Here is a 20,314-nt window from a genome sequence, read left to right as displayed (position 1 = left end):
TATCAATGACACCTACTATCTACATGCTTCATGGTTGCTGATGTTGACTAGATTACCTGGCCGAGGTAGTGTTTGTCTGGTTTCTCCTGTAAAGTTGCTTTTGTTCTCTTCTTTCCTTGTTATACTTTTGGGAAACCAGCCACTATGCACAGCTTAAGAAGTGGGGAGTTGTGCTCCCACCCTCTGTGGTGGAGTATCTGTATAATATATTAGGTACTCTTCTGCATGGAAGATTTGTTTCTTTTCTTCTGCCAATTTCTTTATTAAATCATTCATTTATATCTGTATGGATTCATAGATATTTGCTTTAAAGTTTGTGTTACAAACCAACACTATTTTGTTGCTACAATTGTTCCAGCTTTGGCCATTGGGAACTTTTTCAGCTGGTTCCTATGCCCCTTTGACACACTCTTATCAATGTGTTTTTTTGTTTTGTTTTGTTATTGTTTTTGTGTTTTTTTACTCCTTCCTTACTTTATGTCACTAGAAGATACTCCAGGCTCATCTTGTACATTTTTTCAGTCCTAGAACCAATCATTTCTCTAAGGAGCTTGGTTCCTTTTACTGGAGAATGGTATTAAAAACCAAGCTGTGAGTGTTAGGTTCCCTTGTTTCTACTGGGGTGTTATTTCTTTTAGGACCTCTCAAGCTAATAAAACAAAGAAATGTGTGTGCGTGTGTGTGTGTGCGCACACACACACGCACACACACGCACATGTATTAACCCTTGCATATACACATATTTATAAATATAACTATGTGTAACCATTTGTATGTACATTGAGTTAAACATGAGTTCCTACTTATGTCTCCAACTCTAATCTATTATCACATAGTGATAATGTTGATGTTGATCTTGATTATCTATAAATTCCAGTCCAACATTGGGAAACCTGGTTCCTGTCATCTGTAGTCCATTTATTTAGTCATCTGATTCCAGTGTATATGATGGCAGTATCAGAATTGTTAACCTCCAAGATATTTTATTTTATCTTCTCTCATGTTAAACATCTTCAATTCCTTTAACCATTTTAAGTTCAGCATCATCTTGCTCATTCTCCATCATTTCTAAGTCCATGATTTTCTTGTTTCATGAGAAATAACCAAAATCACTCTTCATTTTACAAAAGAGGAGAATGAGGTCTAGCACACACTTACCCTTGGCTTATACAAGGCACTGGTTTAAGCACTTTATGCGTATGAACTCATTTAATACTTACAACAACCCTAGCAAGATGGTACTGTTATTATCTCCATATTACATGAAAAAAAGGTTAATAACTTGCCCCGGGTTAAACAACTAATCAGTAGTGGAGCTGGGATTTAAAACTAAGGTCTGATTTCAGAGTTTGTCTGATCGTTATTTTATGCCACATTGCTGCTAGAAGGGTCTTTCTGAAATACTGCTCTGCATATGTAACTCCCAACCTTACAAACTGTCAGTGATTCACTATTGCCCATTAGATAAAGATCACATATCTTACCTTAGCATTCAGTGCCTTCCACAATCCAGTGTACCCTCTGCTCCAGCTTACCCAGCATGAGCAGTGGAAACCCTCAGAGCATTCCCAGATATTGTCTCACCTAATGAACATGCTCTCTACCCTTCCTCCCAGTTAAAGCCCAGGCCCAGCGACACCCTTTCCACAAAGCCTCCTCACATCCACCTGGGAAGGAAGACTTCCTTCCTTGTTGTCGCTCAATCTTCATGCCCTTTGTTTGGTATTTAGTTGTGTTTTGTTAATATATTTTTTTCTGTCCAGTCTCCCCAACTTGTTCTCAATGCTAGCTTGTCATTGTTGGTGATTGTTATAAGTTTTAGTCCCGCAAACTTATTTGATGAGAAGTTGGGACTCTGAGATTTGTGACTGCAGTATTTTCTCAGATAGCATCATTGCCTTTTCAATAGACAATCAAATCCTGCATTAGTATATGTTAACGAATCAAATTAGTTTGGTGTAAGGCTATGAGACATGCTATGCAGCCCATTCTCCCTCAGAGCATGTCCCTATTCTAGGAGGTCAAGATGTACTATTCTAAATGGTTCCCTTCATTATAGCTCTGTAGAGTGCTTAGCTATGCTGGATGATATTAAAGTGCCCAGTTCCTATTTCAATGTGGCCAGTATACCAAATTTTATAGAAGTGGATCTGGCACCAGCTTGTCTCAGCTTTGGGTAAGTGTCATTCAGTTCCCTAAGAGAGGGCTGGAAGGAGGGAACCCATGAGTTCTGCTTCAAAGAGCAGAACCTAGATTCAAACTGTAGCCTGTTTTTGCTAAACTTTAGTCATTTCAGTGCCACCTTCATGGTTTTTGCCATATCTCCATAACACTCACACTTTGTTTTTGTTTTTGTCTTTGCCTTAAAGTTTAATATCATTTTATATAGTAACAACTACAAAATTACAGGTTTAATGTGCTATAGTTTTTACGTGGATACTAAAATAAATGCATAACCATTAGATAACTGTTATCTTGTATTATATACAATTATGTCACACACTTTCCTTGTGTGCTTGCCACCCTTTGGGGGACACAGCTCTGCTGTTTTGGTCTTTTTCCTCCAGACCCCTTTCTAGATGTGAAGTCTCTTCTGATCAATCACTGGTGTTCAGGCTGGTCTTCTGTATTCTAGTGGGTTCCACTAGGGCACCTTCAGAGCCACTCTGAGGGCATAAAGAGTCCCTTGGCAAGATTATGGGCATTTCCTTCTCTGTAGAAAGAACAGCTCAGCTTTTACTTCTTCCCCTGTCCAGGGTGCCTAGTTAAGATTTTATTTGAAGAAAGGCTTCTATGGATTTTTTAAAAAAGTATGAAAACCATAGTAAAATTCAATCCAGGATAAGCACTGTGAGAAAGAACACTTGTTTCTATATGCATTCATTTGTACATTCATTCAGTACTTCTTGAGCCTCTCTTAGCTCTTCCTAGCTTTGGGGTCAGGAGAGCTGGCTTCAAGTGTATCTTGATTGTGATAATGAAGCAAAACATATGTCTCAACAGCTTGAGGTAATAGCATGCTAAGCACTATTCCAATACTGTTGTACTTGATCTAGGTTGAGTGTAAGCCTTTGGTTCAAGTCCAGAAGCCACCTCCCAAGATCAAGAACCTCAGAATGACTCGACTCTTGCCTAAGGTAGGAAGTGATACTTAGTGTGTTTTCTCTAGGGAAGGATGAGGATAGGTAGGATAGCTTCCCAGCTACAGGGTAGCTTTTCAGAGGCATTTTTGGTCACCTCAGCATAATATGATGCATATGCTCTATCCACATCACCATTGCCTCATCTCCACACAGTTTTAAATGTTGCTATTCACTAGATAGATAGATAGACTACCTCTCACAATCAATAAATCAATCAGTCAATGCATGGGGACAGGGGTCCAAGTGAGGTCAAATCAATAATGCAGAGGAGGTGGGAGCTTATGTTGTACCAAGGAAGATGTAAATTATATAGCAGGAAGAACTGCCCCATATTATGGTGGTAAGATATTGAAATGATGATAATAATGGCTAACACTTATGGAATGCTCTACATGAGTTGCCTCATTTACCTCACAAAACCCTTATGAGGTAGATCCCATTTTTGTCCCCATGGTAGTGATGAGATAACTAAAACTTAAAGGAAGAGTTGTGTCACCCATTCAAGGTCTACAGCTGTACGTGATGGAGAAGGGATTCAAACCCACAGCCCATATGCTTTTCCACTCTACTTTTCTCTACAAGAGCTTTGAAAATAGATTTAGGCCTGTATTTGGTTTAGGCTCATTCTTGCTCTGGTGGGAAACCTGGGAGAAATGACTCCCTGAAGACATAGATTTCTTGCCTGAGGCGTCTGTACCTTATCCACTTCCTTCTTATATAGAATACAAACACCAGCATTACTTCACTCCCTTTTGTGGATACCAAGGGGAAGAAGAACATGGTTAACCTCCCACACATCAGCAACAAAATCTTGCTAAAGCCACCCTTGCTGTATCAGGTAAGTACAGGACAATGGACCTGGCCCTGAGCAGGCAGGTTAAAGATGTGACTTCAGTCTACAACCAAGTTTATGAAGGCCTAGGATGGTGGGGAAAGCACAATGGCACCTGAATATTTGGGCTCTAGTCCTGTTCTCACCCCTTACAATGAATGCAAACCTTATCGAATAAATCACTGACCTTCTTTAATCAAAATGGGTTCTCTATAGGATTGTCATGAGGATTCTTTGTGGAAAGGAAGAATGAAATGCCTGATGTACAAATGGTAGAAGAATACAGAATAATTGTTTTCCTCCAGTGTCCCCCTTTTTTTATGTAAGGGCCAAATAAGATGTGAGAAACTGCCAAGTTAAAGAGGTATTATAGACACATAAGTTCACGTGTTTGTGCCCTTGGTCAAGTCACTTTATCTAGTTAGGAACTGGCCTTCTCCCGAGCAGCAGTAAAAAAAACAAAACAAAACAAAACTATTCCATTTCTTCCCGCAGTAAGATGTCACTGGGGTAGTCAACTACACATGGTAATGTGCATGGGACTCACAGAGAATCATGAGATTGATTCCTTTGAGAGGAAGATTGAGAAAACCTAATGTCTCATAATTACCATTTTCTCCATGGGAAGGAAGGAGAAGAGTCTGGCTGGATGTGGGTGTCCTTGGTCTGATAAATGGTTGGTGACACCCAGGAGAAGTCTAAGCAGTCCTTTATTTCAAGTCTCTTTGTCTGGACAGGAGAATCAGACTCACAATCAGATGTCAGCTTCTGAGCTCAAGACTTCAGAAATGCCTTTCCATTCAAGCATTAAAACCCAAGATCCCAAGCCAGAGGAGAAACCACCAAGAAAGCACAAGGTGCCTCTGACAGCAGCAGGTATGTCTCTGGAGTGGTAGCAGAGTATAGTGGGGGCTGGTTCTAGATGGCCAAGGTGTCACAAGATGAACTGGGTGGGGAGGGCTAAGCTTCCAGGTGTTGGGCCAGAAAAATCACACATCAGTTTTTGGCCAGGAGCCTGACTTCTCACAAGGTTCAGAGATTCATCCTCTATTAGAATTCAAAGGAGGAGAACCAACATCCACTATGCCGACACTATCCAATGCTTAGAGCTCTTTACTTGCAGCTTTGAAATTATTGTCCTTCTTCTTAAAAAATCTTGGGAACCATCCATGAGCACATCACTTCAGTTCTGAGCTAGTTCTGCCTTTACAGAGCTGATATCTGCTCCTAGTGCTCTTAGGTCATGGTTCTGTCTTCTGAGCTAAGAATATGCCATTTTCAGCTTTCACATGACTGCCCTTCACACAGGTTTTCTCTCTCATGTCTTTTTTCCTTCCAGCAGTTCCCTCTCCTACCCCACCTGCCCTCAGACCAAACACCAAACACCTGATGGGGTCTGGCAATCAGTGAGGGTTAGAGAAGAGTGAACACACATTCCTTCCTTGTAGTTGGAGGTACTCATTGGCTTAGCTGCAGATTTGAGTGGGAATATCTCCTGGGCCCCTTTAAAGTTGCATTTAAACTACCTGTCGGGTCCTTGAAGTCATAGTTTGCAAACCCTCCCAGGATAAACCATTTGTGTAGCCCCAAACCATATTAACTTGGAAACTGCTGCTATAACTACATACTATTATTGACACTAGGTTTATGTCTGGAATTTTTACCATGCTGCTGCAACTCATAGCTTTTTGAGGTCTAAATTCTCCCTTTCCCTTCCCTTGTGTTTCCCTCCTGATTTGTTGAAATGAATATGACACCTTAGCATTTATCCTTTACATTTTTATCCTGTGAGATTAAAGACACATGATCCTTAGTAAGCCATCTAGTTGAGGAAAAGAGTGACTGACTCATGAGCTGGAAGGGGTGCCATCATCAGCCCTCTGGGAAAATCCCCTTGTTGCCTCAAGTGACAATGATAGTGTCTTTCACACAGAGGCCCTAAAGTTTTTTAAGAACCAGCTGTCTTCTTATGAACAAAGTGAGATCCTGGGCTACACGGAGCTGTGGTTCCTGGGGCTGGAAGCAAAGAAGCTCCACGTGACTCCTGAGTTCAGCAAAACGAGTTTTGATGATGAACATGGCTCCTATATGAAGGTGACAGGGGAGTAGATCATGGTATCTCCAGGGGCCTAGGGCTTGGGGACAAGAGGTAATCTGGAAAGGAAAAAGGTGTGGGGTATTTTATAGCATTTGGTGCCAATATACCTTGGACTAGGCATCCTGAAGGATTCTAGTAGGTTCTAAACCAAAGAAATGCCATGTTTAAAAATGGGAAATGGGAACATGCCATGTTTAAAAATGGGAAAACATGTAATTAATATAACAACTACTCTGCTGTCAATACTGATTTCTCCAAGAGTATTTGGGGTAACAGATTTGCATCCTTGGCAAATTCCCACAAGCTCTTCTTGTGCACAAACCTGGACCCATTGGAAAGGCCAGACTCCATGGAATAAGATGCATTCTTCCCAGCATTCTCTTTTTTGGGTCTTCCATACAAGTCCACACATGGACCTGTTTCTATTTTATTTTAATTGCCATTTACTCACAACCAAAAAAAAAAAAAATTTCTTGTCACTGTAGCCCCTGGTCCCTAATGCTCAACTTTCTTCAGTTTTCCAAAGATGGATCCTAGCAAAGATGAATCTCTCCTCCTTTTCTGATTGTATCTGAGAATTCCTCAGGACAGTGCCTCTTACCAGCCTGAAGGTGAAATCTGGGCGGTGAAAAGTGTCTCTTTTGCTTTGGAAAGAAATGTCCACTTCTGAAGATGTCCAGATGTGTGTGATACTTAGTCCATTAGGTTTTTGGGCTGCTGGGAATTTCCTTCTCTGGTCATTTTCTCACAACTCATTTACATTTAAAGGAGACAAGATTGGTCTGTGAGGCTTCATAGAAGAGACATACTTCTTAAGAGTATTTAGAGCTGTGTTTCTCAAACTTTACTATGTACACAAATTACCTAGGGATCTTGTTAAAAATGTGGGCTCTTATCCAGCAGGTATGGGATGGGACCTGAGATTTTGCCTTTCTCAAAATCTGCCAGGTGATGTCCATGCTGCTGTTTCTTGGGCCACACTCTGAGAAGGATGGATTTAAAGTTTCTAGCACACATCCTCTATCTGGTGCCCTGGTTCTCAACATTTTTAGGCAAAGGATCCCTTTAGGAGTCTGACAAAAGCTATCAGTCCTCATCCCAGAAGAGGCACCCTGAACATACACAAAGTTTCAAAGAGGGATAGGTTAATAATGGATCCTTGGTCAAGAATCACCAATGTAAACCTTACCTCCAATTCATCCAGATATCCTCAACCCCTTCCCTGCCCACCCTCCTACCCGGGCATAGAATCTCTGGGAAATTCCCCAGCAATGCCAGCACTACCTTTAAGTTAATTCACTGAAACTCAGTTCCTCAGTCTTAAATCTTAGGCAGCTATGTTACTGGTGGAAGCAGAAAGGGGGATAACATATGCTCACTGTACACTCAAAATCTCCATCTTCATTACATTATACACATACAAATAGACAATTCACTGAGCTAAATTCCCAAACAAGCAGCCCACTGCATTCTCATTTCTATTTTGTCAGCAAGTGTTAATTTAATACCTATTTATTGAGAGAGAACCTACCATGCTGGGGCATCTGCTAGACTCTGGAAATATGAAGGGAACAATAAAAATGAGTACAACTTGATCCTTGGCCTCAAGTGATGACAATCATTGTCAAAGTTGACATGTAGACAAATAATTATGATATATCCAAACTGGTGGCCTGTATAAAATATATACCAAATACCTTTACACCAACATGTGCAGAACCTGTCCCTTTCCCTTTCCCTGTACATTCTTATGACAGACCTTTATAGGTGGAGTAGTCCACTTCCACATATTAGTAAAGTTGTACCTGTTCATATTCATGATCTTGATTCCTGCTGTATGAACAAATCACCACCACAGAATCACAAGCACATCCTGAGAACTTGTACACAAACATTTGTCTTTCACCTCTCCCAAATTCATGAATGTAAAACTAGGAATCAGGGATTCTCAGAGCCTTAGAAGTTCTTTTTAATAAATAAATAAATAAATAAATAAATAAATAAATAAATAAATTTTTAAATTTACATCCAAGTTGGTTAGCATATAGTGCAACAATGATTTCAGGAGTAGATTCCTTAATGCCCCTTACCCATTTAGCCATTCCCCCTCCCACAACCCCTCCAACAGCCCTCTGTTTGTTCTCTCTTTTTATTTATTTATTTATTTATTTATTTATTTATTTATTTATTTATTTATTTATTTATTTTTAATATATGAAATTTACTGTCAAATTGGTTTCCATACAACACCCAGTGCTCATCCCAAAAGGTGCCCTCCTCAATACCCATCACCCACCCTGCCCTCCCTCCCACCCCCCATCAACCCTCAGTTTGTTCTCAGTTTTTAACAGTCTCTTATGCTTTGGCTCTCTCCCACTCTAACCTCTTTTTTTTTTTTTTTCCCTTCCCCTCCCCCATGGGTTTCTGTTACGTTTCTCAGGATCCACATAAGAGTGAAACCATATGGTATCTGTCTTTCTCTGTATGGCTTATTTCACTTAGCATCACACTCTCCAGTTCCATCCACGTTGCTACAAAAGGCCATATTTCATTCTTTCTCATTGCCACGTAGTATTCCATTGTGTATATAAACCACAATTTCTTTATCCATTCATCAGTTGATGGACATTTAGGCTCTTTCCATAATTTGGCGATTGTTGAGAGTGCTGCTATAAACATTGGGGTACAAGTGCCCCTATGCATCAGTACTCCTGTATCCCTTGGATAAATTCCTAGCAGTGCTATTGCTGGGTCATAGGGTAGGTCTATTTTTAATTTTCTGAGGAACCTCCACACTGCTTTCCAGAGCGGCTGCACCAATTTGCATTCCCACCAACAGTGCAAGAGGGTTCCCGTCTCTCCACATCCTCTCCAGCATCTATAGTCTCCTGATTTCTTCATTTTGGCCACTCTGACTGGCGTGAGGTGGTATCTGAGTGTGGTTTTGATTTGTATTTCCCTGATGAGGAGCGACGTTGAACATCTTTTCATGTGCCTGTTGGCCATCCGGATGTCTTCTTTAGAGAAGTGTCTATTCATGTTTTCTGCCCATTTCTTCACTGGGTTATTTGTTTTTCGGGTGTGGAGTTTGATGAGCTCTTTATAGATTTTGGATACTAGCCCTTTGTCCGATGTGTCATTTGCAAATATCTTTTCCCATTCCGTTGGTTGCCTTTTAGTTTTGTTGGTTGTTTCCTTTGCTGTGCAGAAGCTTTTTATCTTCATAAGGTCCCAGTAATTCACTTTTGCTTTTAATTCCCTTGCCTTTGGGGATGTGCCGAGTAAGAGATTGCTACGGCTGAGGTCAGAGAGGTCTTTTCCTGCTTTCTCCTCTAAGGTTTTGATGGTTTCCTGTCTCACATTCAGGTCCTTTATCCATTTTGAGTTTATTTTTGTGAATGGTGTGAGAAAGTGGTCTAGTTTCAACCTTCTGCATGTTGCTGTCCAGTTCTCCCAGCACCATTTGTTAAAGAGACTGTCTTTTTTCCATTGGATGTTCTTTCCTGCTTTGTCAAAAATGAGTTGGCCATACGTTTGTGGGTCTAGTTCTGGGGTTTCTATTCGATTCCATTGGTCTATGTGTCTGTTTTTATGCCAATACCATGCTGTCTTGATGATGACAGCTTTGTAGTAGAGGCTAAAGTCTGGGATTGTGATGCCTCCTGCTTTGGTCTTCTTCTTCAAAATTACTTTGGCTATTCGGGGCCTTTTGTGGTTCCATATGAATTTTAGGATTGCTTGTTCTAGTTTCGAGAAGAATGCTGGTGCAATTTTGATTGGGATTGCATTGAATGTGTAGATAGCTTTGGGTAGTATTGACATTTTGACAATATTTATTCTTCCAATCCATGAGCAGGGAATGTCTTTCCATTTCTTTATATCTTCTTCAATTACCTGCATAAGCTTTCTATAGTTTTCAGCATACAGATCTTTATTTCTAGGTATTTTATGCTTCTTGGTGCAATTGTGAATGGGATCAGTTTCTTTATTTGTCTTTCTGTTGCTTCATTGTTAGTGTATAAGAATGCAACTGATTTCTGTACATTGATTTTGTATCCGGCAACTTTGCTGAATTCATGTATCAGTTCTAGCAGACTTTTGGTGGAGTCTATCGGATTTTCCATGTATAATATCATGTCATCTGCAAAAAGCGAAAGCTTGACTTCATCTTTGCCAATTTGGATGCCTTTGATTTCCTTTTGTTGTCTGATTGCTGATGCTAGAACTTCCAGCACTATATTAAACAGCAGCGGTGAGAGTGGGCATCCCTGTCGTGTTCCTGATCTCAGGGAAAAAGCTCTCAGTTTTTCCCCATTGAGGATGATGTTAGCTGTGGGCTTTTCATAAATGGCTTTTATGATCTTTAAGTATGTTCCTTCTATCCCGACTTTCTCAAGGGTTTTTATCAAGAAAGGGTGCTGGATTTTGTCAAAGGCCTTTTCTGCATCGATTGACAGGATCATATGGTTCTTCTCTTTTTTTTTGTTAATGTGATGTATCACGTTGATCGATTTGCGAATGTTGAACCAGCCCTGCATCCCAGGAATGAATCCCACTTGATCATGGTGAATAATTCTTTTTATATGCTGTTGAATTCGATTTGCTAGTATCTTATTGAGAATTTTTGCATCCATATTCATCAGGGATATTGGCCTGTAGTTCTCTTTTTTTACTGGGTCTCTGTCTGGTTTAGGAATCAAAGTAATACTGGCTTCATAGAATGAGTCTGGAAGTTTTCCTTCCCTTTCTATTTCTTGGAATAGCTTGAGAAGGATAGGTATTATCTCTGCTTTAAACGTCTGGTAGAACTCCCCTGGGAAGCCATCTGGTCCTGGACTCTTATTTGTTGGGAGATTTTTGATAACCGATTCAATTTCTTCGCTGGTTATGGGTCTGTTCAAGCTTTCTATTTCCTCCTGATTGAGTTTTGGAAGAGTGTGGGTGTTTAGGAATTTGTCCATTTCTTCAAGGTTGTCCAATTTGTTGGCATATAATTTTTCATAGTATTCCCTGATAATTGTTTGTATCTCTGAGGGATTGGTTGTAATCATTCCATTTTCATTCATGATTTTATCTATTTGGGTCATCTCCCTTTTCTTTTTGAGAAGCCTGGCTAGAGGTTTGTCAATTTTGTTTATTTTTTCAAAAAACCAACTCTTGGTTTCGTTGATCTGCTCTACAGTTTTTTTAGATTCTATATTGTTTATTTCTGCTCTGATCTTTATGATTTCTCTTCTTCTGCTGGGTTTAGGCTGCCTTTGCTGTTCTGCTTCTATTTCCTTTAGGTGTGCTGTTAGATTTTGTATTTGGGATTTTTCTTGTTTCTTGAGATAGGCCTGGATTGCAATGTATTTCCCTCTCAGGACTGCCTTCGCTGCGTCCCAAAGCGTTTGGATTGTTGTATTTTCATTTTCGTTTGTTTCCATATATTTTTTAATTTCTTCTCTAATTGCCTGGTTGACCCACTCATTCGTTAGTAGGGTGTTCTTTAACCTCCATGCTTTTGGAGGTTTTCCAGACTTTTTCCTGTGGTTGATTTCAAGCTTCATAGCATTGTGGTCTGAAAGTATGCATGGTATAATTTCAATTCTTGTAAACTTATGAAGGGCTGTTTTGTGACCCAGTATATGATCTATCTTGGAGAATGTTCCATGTGCACTCGAGAAGAAAGTATATTCTGTTGCTTTGGGATGCAGAGTTCTAAATATATCTGTCAAGTCCATCTGATCCAATGTATCATTCAGGGCCCTTGTTTCTTTATTGACTGTGTGTCTAGATGATCTATCCATTTCTGTAAGTGGGGTGTTAAAGTCCCCTGCAATGACCACATTCTTATCAATAAGGTTGCTTATGTTTATGAGTAACTGTTTTATATATCTGGGGGCTCCGGTATTTGGCGCATAGACATTTATAATTGTTAGCTCTTCCTGATGGATAGACCCTGTAATTATTATATAATGCCCTTCTTCATCTCTTGTTACAGCCTTTAATTTAAAGTCTAGTTTGTCTGATATAAGTATGGCTACTCCAGCTTTCTTTTGGCTTCCAGTAGCATGATAAATAGTTCTCCATCCCCTCACTCTCAATCTAAAGGTGTCCTCAGATCTCAAATGAGTCTCTTGTAGACAGCAAATAGATGGGTCTTGTTTTTTTATCCATTCTGATACCCTATGTCTTTTGGTTGGCGCATTTAATCCATTTACATTCAGTGTTATTATAGAAAGATACGGGTTTAGAGTCATTGTGATGTCTGTATGTTTTATGCTTGTAGTGATGTCTCTGGTACTTTGTCTCACAGGATCCCCCTTAGGATCTCTTGTAGGGCTGGTTTCGTGGTGACAAATTCCTTCAGTTTTTGTTTGTTTGGGAAGACCTTTATCTCTCCTTCTATTCTAAATGACAGACTTGCTGGATAAAGGATTCTCGGCTGCATATTTTTTCTGTTTAGCACACTGAAGATATCGTGCCAAGCCTTTCTGGCCTGCCAAGTTTCAAAGGAGAGATCAGTCACGAGTCTTATAGGTCTCCCTTTATATGTGAGGGCACGTTTATCCCTTGCTGCTTTCAGAATTTTCTCTTTATCCTTGTATTTTGCCAGTTTCACTATGATATGTCGTGCAGAAGATCGATTCAAGTTACGTCTGAAGGGAGTTCTCTGTGCCTCTTGGATTTCAATGCCTTTTTCCTTCCCCAGTTCAGGGAAGTTCTCAGCTATAATTTCTTCAAGTACCCCTTCAGCACCTTTCCCTCTCTCTTCCTCCTCTGGGATACCAATTATGCGTATATTATTTCTTTTTAGTGTATCACTTAGTTCTCTAATTTTCCCCTCATACTCCTGGATTTTTTTATCTCTCTTTCTTTCAGCTTCCTCTTTCTCCATAACTTTATCTTCTAGTTCACCTATTCTCTCCTCTGCCTCTTCAATCCGAGCCGTCGTGGTTTCCATTTTGTTTTGCATTTCGTTTAAAGCGTTTTTCAGGTCCTCGTGACTGTTCCTTAGTCCCTTGATCTCTGTAGCAAGAGATTCTCTGCTGTCCTGTATACTGTTTTCAAGCCCAGCGATTAATTTTATGACTATTATTCTAAATTCACTTTCTGTTATATTATTTAAATCCTTTTTGATCAGTTCATTAGCTGTTGTTATTTCCTGGAGATTCTTCTGAGGGAATTCTTCCGTTTGGTCATTTTGGACAGTCCCTGGAGTGGTGAGGACCCGCAGGGCACTTCCCCCGTGCTGTGGTGTATAACTGGAGTTGGTGGGCGGGGCCGCAGTCCGACCTGATGTCTGCCCCCAGCCCACCGCTGGGGCCACAGTCAGACTGGTGTGTGCCTTCTCTTCCCCTCTCCTAGGGGCGGGATTCACTGTGGGGTGGGGTGGCCCGTCTGGTCTACTTGCACACTGCCAGGCTTGTGGTGCTGGGGAGCTGGCGTATTAGCTGGGGTGGGTAGGCAAGGTGCACGGGGGCGGGAGGGGCAGGCTTAGCTCGCTTCTCCTTAGGTGATCCACTTCAGGAGGGGCCCTGTGGCAGCGGGAGGGAGTCAGATCCGCTGCCGGAGGTTTGGCTCCGCAGAAGCACAGAGTTGGGTGTTTGCGCGGAGCGAGCAAGTTCCCTGGAAGGAACTGGTTCTCTTTGGGATTTTGGCTGGGGGATGGGCGGGGGAGATGGCGCTGGCGAGCGCCTTTGTTCCCCGCCAAGCTGAGCTCTGCCGTCCGGGGGCTCAGCAGCTCTCCCTCCCTTTGTCCTCCAGCCTTCCCGCTTTCTGAGCAGAGCTGTTAACTTCTGACCTCCCAGACGCTAAGTCGCGCTTGCTGTCGGAACACAGTCCGTCCGGCCCCTCCGCTTTTGCCAGCCCGACTCGGGGGCTCTGCTTGGCCGGCGAGCCGCCCCTCCGCCCCGGCTCCCTCCCGCCAGTCCGTGGAGCGCGCACCGCCTCGCCGCCCTTCCTACCCTCTTCCGTGGGCCTCTCGTCTGCGCTTGGCTCCGGAGACTCCGTTCTGCTAATCCTCTGGCGGTTTTCTGGGTTCTTTAGGCAGGTGTAGGTGGAATCTAAGTGATCAGCAGGACGCGCGGTGAGCCCAGCGTCCTCCTACGCCGCCATCTTCCGGAACTCCTTTCTCTAATGAATTTCCAATGTGCTATTCTTCATCTTCTTTTTCTCTTTGATTTCAACTGGCCGCGCGCTCCCGCAGCGCCTCACGGTCCCCCCGGATCGTCTTCGTTGCCCTCTGTTTGTTCTCTAAAAGAGTCTCTTATGTTTTGTCTACCTCTCTGTTTTTATATTATTTTTGCTTCCCTTCCCTTATGTTCATCTATTTTGTATCTTAAATTTCTCATATGAGTGAAGACATATGATATTTGTCCTTCGCTGACTAATTTCACTTAACATAATACCCTCTAGTTCCATCCATGTAGTTGCAAATGGCAAGATTTCATTCTTTTTTTGATTGCCAAGAAATACTCCATTGTGTGTGTGTGTGTGTGTGTGTGTGTGTGTGTGTCTGTGTGTGTATACCACATCTTCTTTATCCATTCACCTGTCGATGGACATTTAGGCTTTTTCCATACATGCCTATTGTCAATAGCACTGCTATAAACATTGGGATGCATGTGCCCCTTCAAAACAGCACACCTGGGGGCGCCTGGGTGGCGCAGTCGGTTGGGCGTCCGACTTCAGCCAGGTCACGATCTCGCAGTCCGTGAGTTCGAGCCCCGCGTCAGGCTCTGGGCTGATGGCTCAGAGCCTGGAGCCTGTTTCCGATTCTGTGTCTCCCTCTCTCTCTGCCCCTCCCCCGTTCATGCTCTGTCTCTCTCTGTCCCAAAAATAAATAAATGTTGAAAAAAAAAAAAAGTTAAAAAAAAAAAAAAACAGCACACCTGTATCCCTTGGATAAATACCTAGTAGTGCAATTGCTGGGTCATTGGGTAGTCCTATTTTTAATTTTTTGAAGAACCTCCATACTGTTTTCCAGAGTGAGCCTTAGAGGTTCTTATCCAGAACCTTTAGTTACAGATGAGGGCACTCAGCTCAGAGTGAGTAAGTGACTTGTCTGAAGACACACAGATAAAGTCTTTTTAATTGAAGGTTTCCTGTTGCTGTGAATAAATACCTGTTCTCTAGTTTGCAGCCCATGAAGGGACATGGGTGATTCTGGGTCTTGAAAAATGCTCCTCCTCTTAGTTGAGAAAGAGTCTAGTTCTGTACTGCTAACTCCAAGTTAGAATTAAATCTGATGAGTCAAGAGGAGAACCAGATCTGACCAGAAGGAGGCAGAGCAGACACGAAGCCTTCTCTGATTGGTGGAGACACATCAGGGGAAAGAAAGAGAACTTCCTCCACACTGAAGCTGCTGCTCAACTGCATTCAAGAATCAGGAAATGTCTAAATTGGAAGCGACCTTAGAGCCACTTTGTTTAATCCTCTTGCTTTATAGGTTTCCACACATGTGGAAAACTAGAGGTGGTAGCAGGACTGGGACTAGAACCCAAGTTTTCTGAAGACCATCCAATGTTCTTTGCACTGTATGACAGATAGAACCTGTGGGATTTTCCTGGCACCACATGTGGAGCCTGGGATCTAGGCAACAACCTAACCACTGCAGCAGCAATGAGAGGAGGGTGGGAGTTGCACCAATGCCTGGCAGTTCAGAAAGTTCCCTCTAGGAGTCAGCCCTTCTGACTCAGGGGCCCCAGTGTGAGGGAAGTCCCAGAGTTTATGGCTCTGTTCCTCACTCTGGCCTGGCTTCTGCAGGTCCTGCATGACCACATTGCCTACCGCTATGAGGTTTTGGAGATGATCGGGAAAGGGTCCTTTGGACAGGTGGCCAAGTGCTTGGATCACAAAAATAATGAGTTGGTGGCCTTGAAAATCATCAGGAACAAGAAGAGGTGTGGCTTGGCAGATGGCATAGACCATGGTGGCCGGGGTTGGGGGGGTTGCCTGCATGACTTTGGCCCCTTCATAATGCCAACCCTTCCTGACTCTGCCTTTTCTTCTGATCTTCCTCATCTTTTTCCTCTTTCTCTCTCTACCTATCTGATTCCATGATGGGGCAAAGAGGGGGCAAGAGTGTGGAGCTTTTAGTGCTTTCTGCCCCTCTGGACAGTCTTGCTGGGGAGATGGGGAGAGGCTCGGGAAAGGGGCTTACTGCTGCAGCATGACATAACACTGTGTCCTCTGTCCCCATTGTCTGCCCTCCCTGCCACTCCATGACCCCTTCAGATTTCACCACCAGGCACTGGTGGAGCTGAAGATCCTGGAGGCTCTCAGAAGGAAGGACAAAGACAACACCTACAATGTGGTGCACATGAAAGACTTTTTCTATTTTCGCAATCATCTCTGCATCACCTTTGAACTCTTGGGGTCAGCTGCTTTTCCTCTTTAATTCATTTTCTTTTGAAAAGTTGCTTAAATTGACAGAAGAAAAACTTTGAGGTCAGAACACTAGATTTTTCTGGGTGTGAATATTTAACGACTAGAGTGGACACAATGGCCACTCAGTTATCTAGAAAGCCAAGGAGCAAAGAGCTGGACCTAAAGCTACCCATCTCACCCTATCCCTCAGTCATGCCTGTCAACTGCCAGCATACCCTGGCTGTGCTGCACAAGCTCTGGGTGACAAACTGGGTGACATAACCAATACAAGGTCCCTGCCCTCAAGACTGAAACTTAGATATGTTGAAAGGGACTGTCCTTGTCCATGTCACCCCTCACTGGCTTTATAATCCTGTGGTGCAGTGGTTGGAAACCAAGGGGACAGGCAGCTAGCTGCTCAGCATAGGGAAAGAACTATGATTTTGAGAAAATAAGGATATGAGCAGATATTTTGGGGCAGGGAACAGAACCTGACTGAAATAGACTGGCATCACCTTGCTGAATATTGGAACTGGAAGGGTGTGCTAATTGGAAGGGCATGCTAGTTTGATTACTTTTCTCTCTGAGAAGACCGTATTTCACAATCTGAACAAAACCAGAAACCCAGAGTGCATTTAGCAAAGGGGGATAATTGGGGTAGGCTCTCAGAGGCCCAGTGTTATGGGATTCACTGAGCTGGTAGCCTGGGGCCCCCAGGACACCATTGCTGTCAGTGAAATTCTGGGAACCAGCTAAATTTGAGTCAGAAGGAAGGATGGCACCCTTCTCACCATCTCTGATGAGTGCGGAATGTGCTCTGCTTTCCAGTAGGCAGAGATGAGTTATCTTCCATGCGTCAAAATGGACAAGCCAGGCTGCCTAGAAAGGCACAGTACACAGTTAGATGCCATTGTTCTTAAAAGAGCCCTGAGAAGTCAGGAGGGGCAGGTGTGCAGAAGGAGAATCCAAAGACCAAAGAGGCTGGGAGTTTCCCAGGGTCACACAGCCAGTCAGGATGAGGCTGGAGCTTCACATCTTATCTGTACCCCTCAAGAATGAACAGCTTCCTAAATACTGCCAGTGTTAGAGAAGGCTTAGGAATGGAAGATTGGAAACTAGGAAGAAGTTGATGCAGAGTTGTTTCTGGATCATGCCCTTTCTTTCCCACCTCTCCCCAAATCACTGAGGTTTGCAGAGTCACAAACTAGCAGCCCGTGGATACGCTTTTCTTGTTAAAATGCTTTGCATTTGTTTCCAACATTTGTAAGTCAGCATATTTCATATAATAGAGCAGACTTCCATACAGTAGTGCAGGCTTCTGCCTGTCTAAAAACTTTAGGGTAATCTAGCAAGAGTAAACCCTGTCAGATGGGACCAAGCAGCCAGGCTCACTTTAGATAGGGTCGGGCTTCTCCATTTTGCCTCAGCCCCCATCTGCCCACTCTCTTTTTCCCTTACTTGTCAGGAACCTGATGTCTTTAGATAGCCTTGTCAATTTGGGGCAGGAGTGGCCACTTTGTTGGGTGTTGGACTTTCTAGATTCCTTCCAAGGGCCTAAGAAGCTATGAATATTTCAGAAGTTTGGTCCAACCTTTTAACACCCACATGTGTAACAAAGTGGTTTAATGACCTTGCCACATAAGAAACAAGGGGACATCAGAGAGGCCAGCACAGTTGGGCTTCACATTGGATCCACCATGAATCAAAGGGAAAATTGAGGTTATACGACACAAAAGTCTTGCCTCCTGGTCTGAGACTTGCCTACTACCAGAGGGAAATCAAGTGATATGGGATGGTTTGCGGGTTCAAAGTAAGTATTATACCTTTTGCACTGATACATACACATCACTCTCTCTCTTTTCCAGAATCAACTTGTATGAGCTGATGAAGAATAATAGCTTTCAAGGCTTCAGTCTGTCAATAGTTCGGCGCTTCACCCTCTCTGTTTTGAAGTGTTTGCAAATGCTTTATGTAGAGAAAATCATTCACTGTGATCTCAAGCCTGTGAGTACAAGCTCCGTCCTGTCGAGGGAGCTGTTTCCCACCCTCAGAAACTTCCCTGTTCTATTCTCCAGTGGAAACTGGGAAGCTGTTTGGCCAAGGTTTCAGGGTGGAAGCCAAGCAGTTATGTTTATACGTTATGTAAACCAAGAATGATGCAGTAAAGATTAAGGGACAGGTATCAAGGCAATGCAGAGAGATGTGGCATCACCGAGACAGGAAGGAACAGGAAGGTCTGAGGGCTTTCCTATGAAAGGCTTAAGGGTATACAGAGACGTTTTATGCAGAGAGATGGAGCACTGCTGTACTAAATCCTGACTCTGTCCCTTCTACTCTGAAGTGGTCTTAAGGGTTCAGCAAATCTCTGACCACTTCCTCCGTTCCAAAAGGATGTGCCCTTCTCACAGGTCCTGCTGGTATTCTGTACTTAGCTCTACTATTGCACTGGTTGCTATGTAGGAATGGTTTCTTTATCTTCCACTGACTGCAAGCTCCCCCAAGGTCAGGGACCATGTCTTCTCACCATTTTATTCCCAGGCTCTGACATGGTACCTGACAATAATAATGGTAGGCAACAAATTAATGCTTGTTAGAAGAATTAATGATTGCAAACTGGAGGAGTACAGGTAGCTAGGGGAAAGGTATAAGAGTGTGAAAATGTGGGGTCAGGAACTGGTTCCAGAAACAGCATGACCCTCACAAATATTTAAATATCCCTTAACTTTTCCTCATTCCCTTCTCCTCACCCACCCCCAAAACAGTTAAAAATTTTTGAGTTTTTAATTTTAATTCCAGTATAGTTAACATACAGTGGTATATTAGTTTCAAATATACAATGTATTGATTCAACAATTCTATATATTACTCAGTGCTTATCATGATAATTGTGCTCTTTAATCCCCATCCCCTATTTCACCCATCCCCCTCCACCTCCTCTCTGGTAACCTTCAGTATGTTCTCTATAGTTAACAGCCTGTTTCTTGGTTTCTCTCTCTCTCTCTCTCTCTCTCTCTCTCTCTCTCTCTCTCTCCTTTCCCTTTGCTCATTGGTTTTGTTTCGTAAATTCCACATATGAGTGAAATCATATGATATATGTCTTTTTCTAACTGACTTATTTCACTTAGCATTATACTTTCTAGTTTCATCTATGTTGTTGCAAATGGCAAGATTTCATTCCTTTTTATAGTTGAATAATATTGTATTGCTTATATATACACCACATCTTCTTTATCCACTCAGCTTCCATAATTTGACTGTTGTAAATGATGCTGCTATAAACATAGGGGTGCATGTATCCCTTTGAATTAGTGTTTTTGTATTTTGGGGGTAAATACACAGTAGTGCAATTAGTGGATCATAAAGCAGTTCTATCTTTAACTCTTTGGAGAAACTCATCAGGTAAATGTGAGATATTTTTAAAATTAAATATTGACAAGATAGGGTTGTTCTTTCAGGGTTTACTGGTGGAGTCTCACAGGATAGTGATACATTGATTTATTCTCCATATTTAAGCTTTGCAACATCCATTGTCTTTGGGCTTAGGGTACCGACTCTTACTAAGGAAATTGACATGACATAATAGGTTTACTTGAGAAATAGTAACCTAGAATATATGTGCCCAGTAGAAAAGTACACATGCAACCAGGAGAGTGCTTGATGAGTGTGGATCAAGAATCAGGGAGTTAATTTTTATGTACTCAAAGGTTAGTTTCAATGACCTGTGATGCATCCATCCCTTCTATAGAGCTCTTTCTGTCAATATGGTAGGAAGGCCTGCCCCATTTAGTTAAGGAGACTTTCCATTGGGATGCAGACACACTGGAAATGTCTGCTTCTTAAACACTTGCTGATTGAATTCTTCAAGTTATATAGATATTGTCTAGAAAA

General features: G+C 42.3%; 1 protein-coding gene across 7 annotated transcripts in view; it reads left to right on the top strand.

Moving 5' to 3' along the window:
* Positions 1-20,314, top strand: part of DYRK4 (dual specificity tyrosine phosphorylation regulated kinase 4) — a 64,776-nt gene that overhangs the window by 26,491 nt on the left and 17,971 nt on the right. For 5 of the 7 annotated variants that reach the window (XM_058743967.1, XM_058743966.1, XM_058743965.1 and 2 more), the window contains 7 exons: positions 3,057-3,137; positions 3,865-3,981; positions 4,713-4,851; positions 5,909-6,069; positions 15,824-15,960; positions 16,295-16,435; positions 18,292-18,430. In XM_058743967.1, coding sequence (XP_058599950.1) covers positions 3,057-3,137; positions 3,865-3,981; positions 4,713-4,851; positions 5,909-6,069; positions 15,824-15,960; positions 16,295-16,435; positions 18,292-18,430 — 915 coding nt within the window. The remainder of the gene's footprint in view (positions 1-3,056; positions 3,138-3,864; positions 3,982-4,712; positions 4,852-5,908; positions 6,070-15,823; positions 15,961-16,294; positions 16,436-18,291; positions 18,431-20,314) is intronic. The other 2 variants (XM_058743968.1, XM_058743970.1) reach the window with 2 other exon arrangements.

This window comes from Neofelis nebulosa, chromosome 8 (genome assembly GCF_028018385.1).
Source record: "Neofelis nebulosa isolate mNeoNeb1 chromosome 8, mNeoNeb1.pri, whole genome shotgun sequence".
Taxonomy (NCBI): domain Eukaryota; kingdom Metazoa; phylum Chordata; class Mammalia; order Carnivora; family Felidae; genus Neofelis; species Neofelis nebulosa.
The sequence above is the reverse complement of the archived record's forward strand: the minus strand, read 5'-3'. Positions and strand labels throughout refer to the sequence as shown.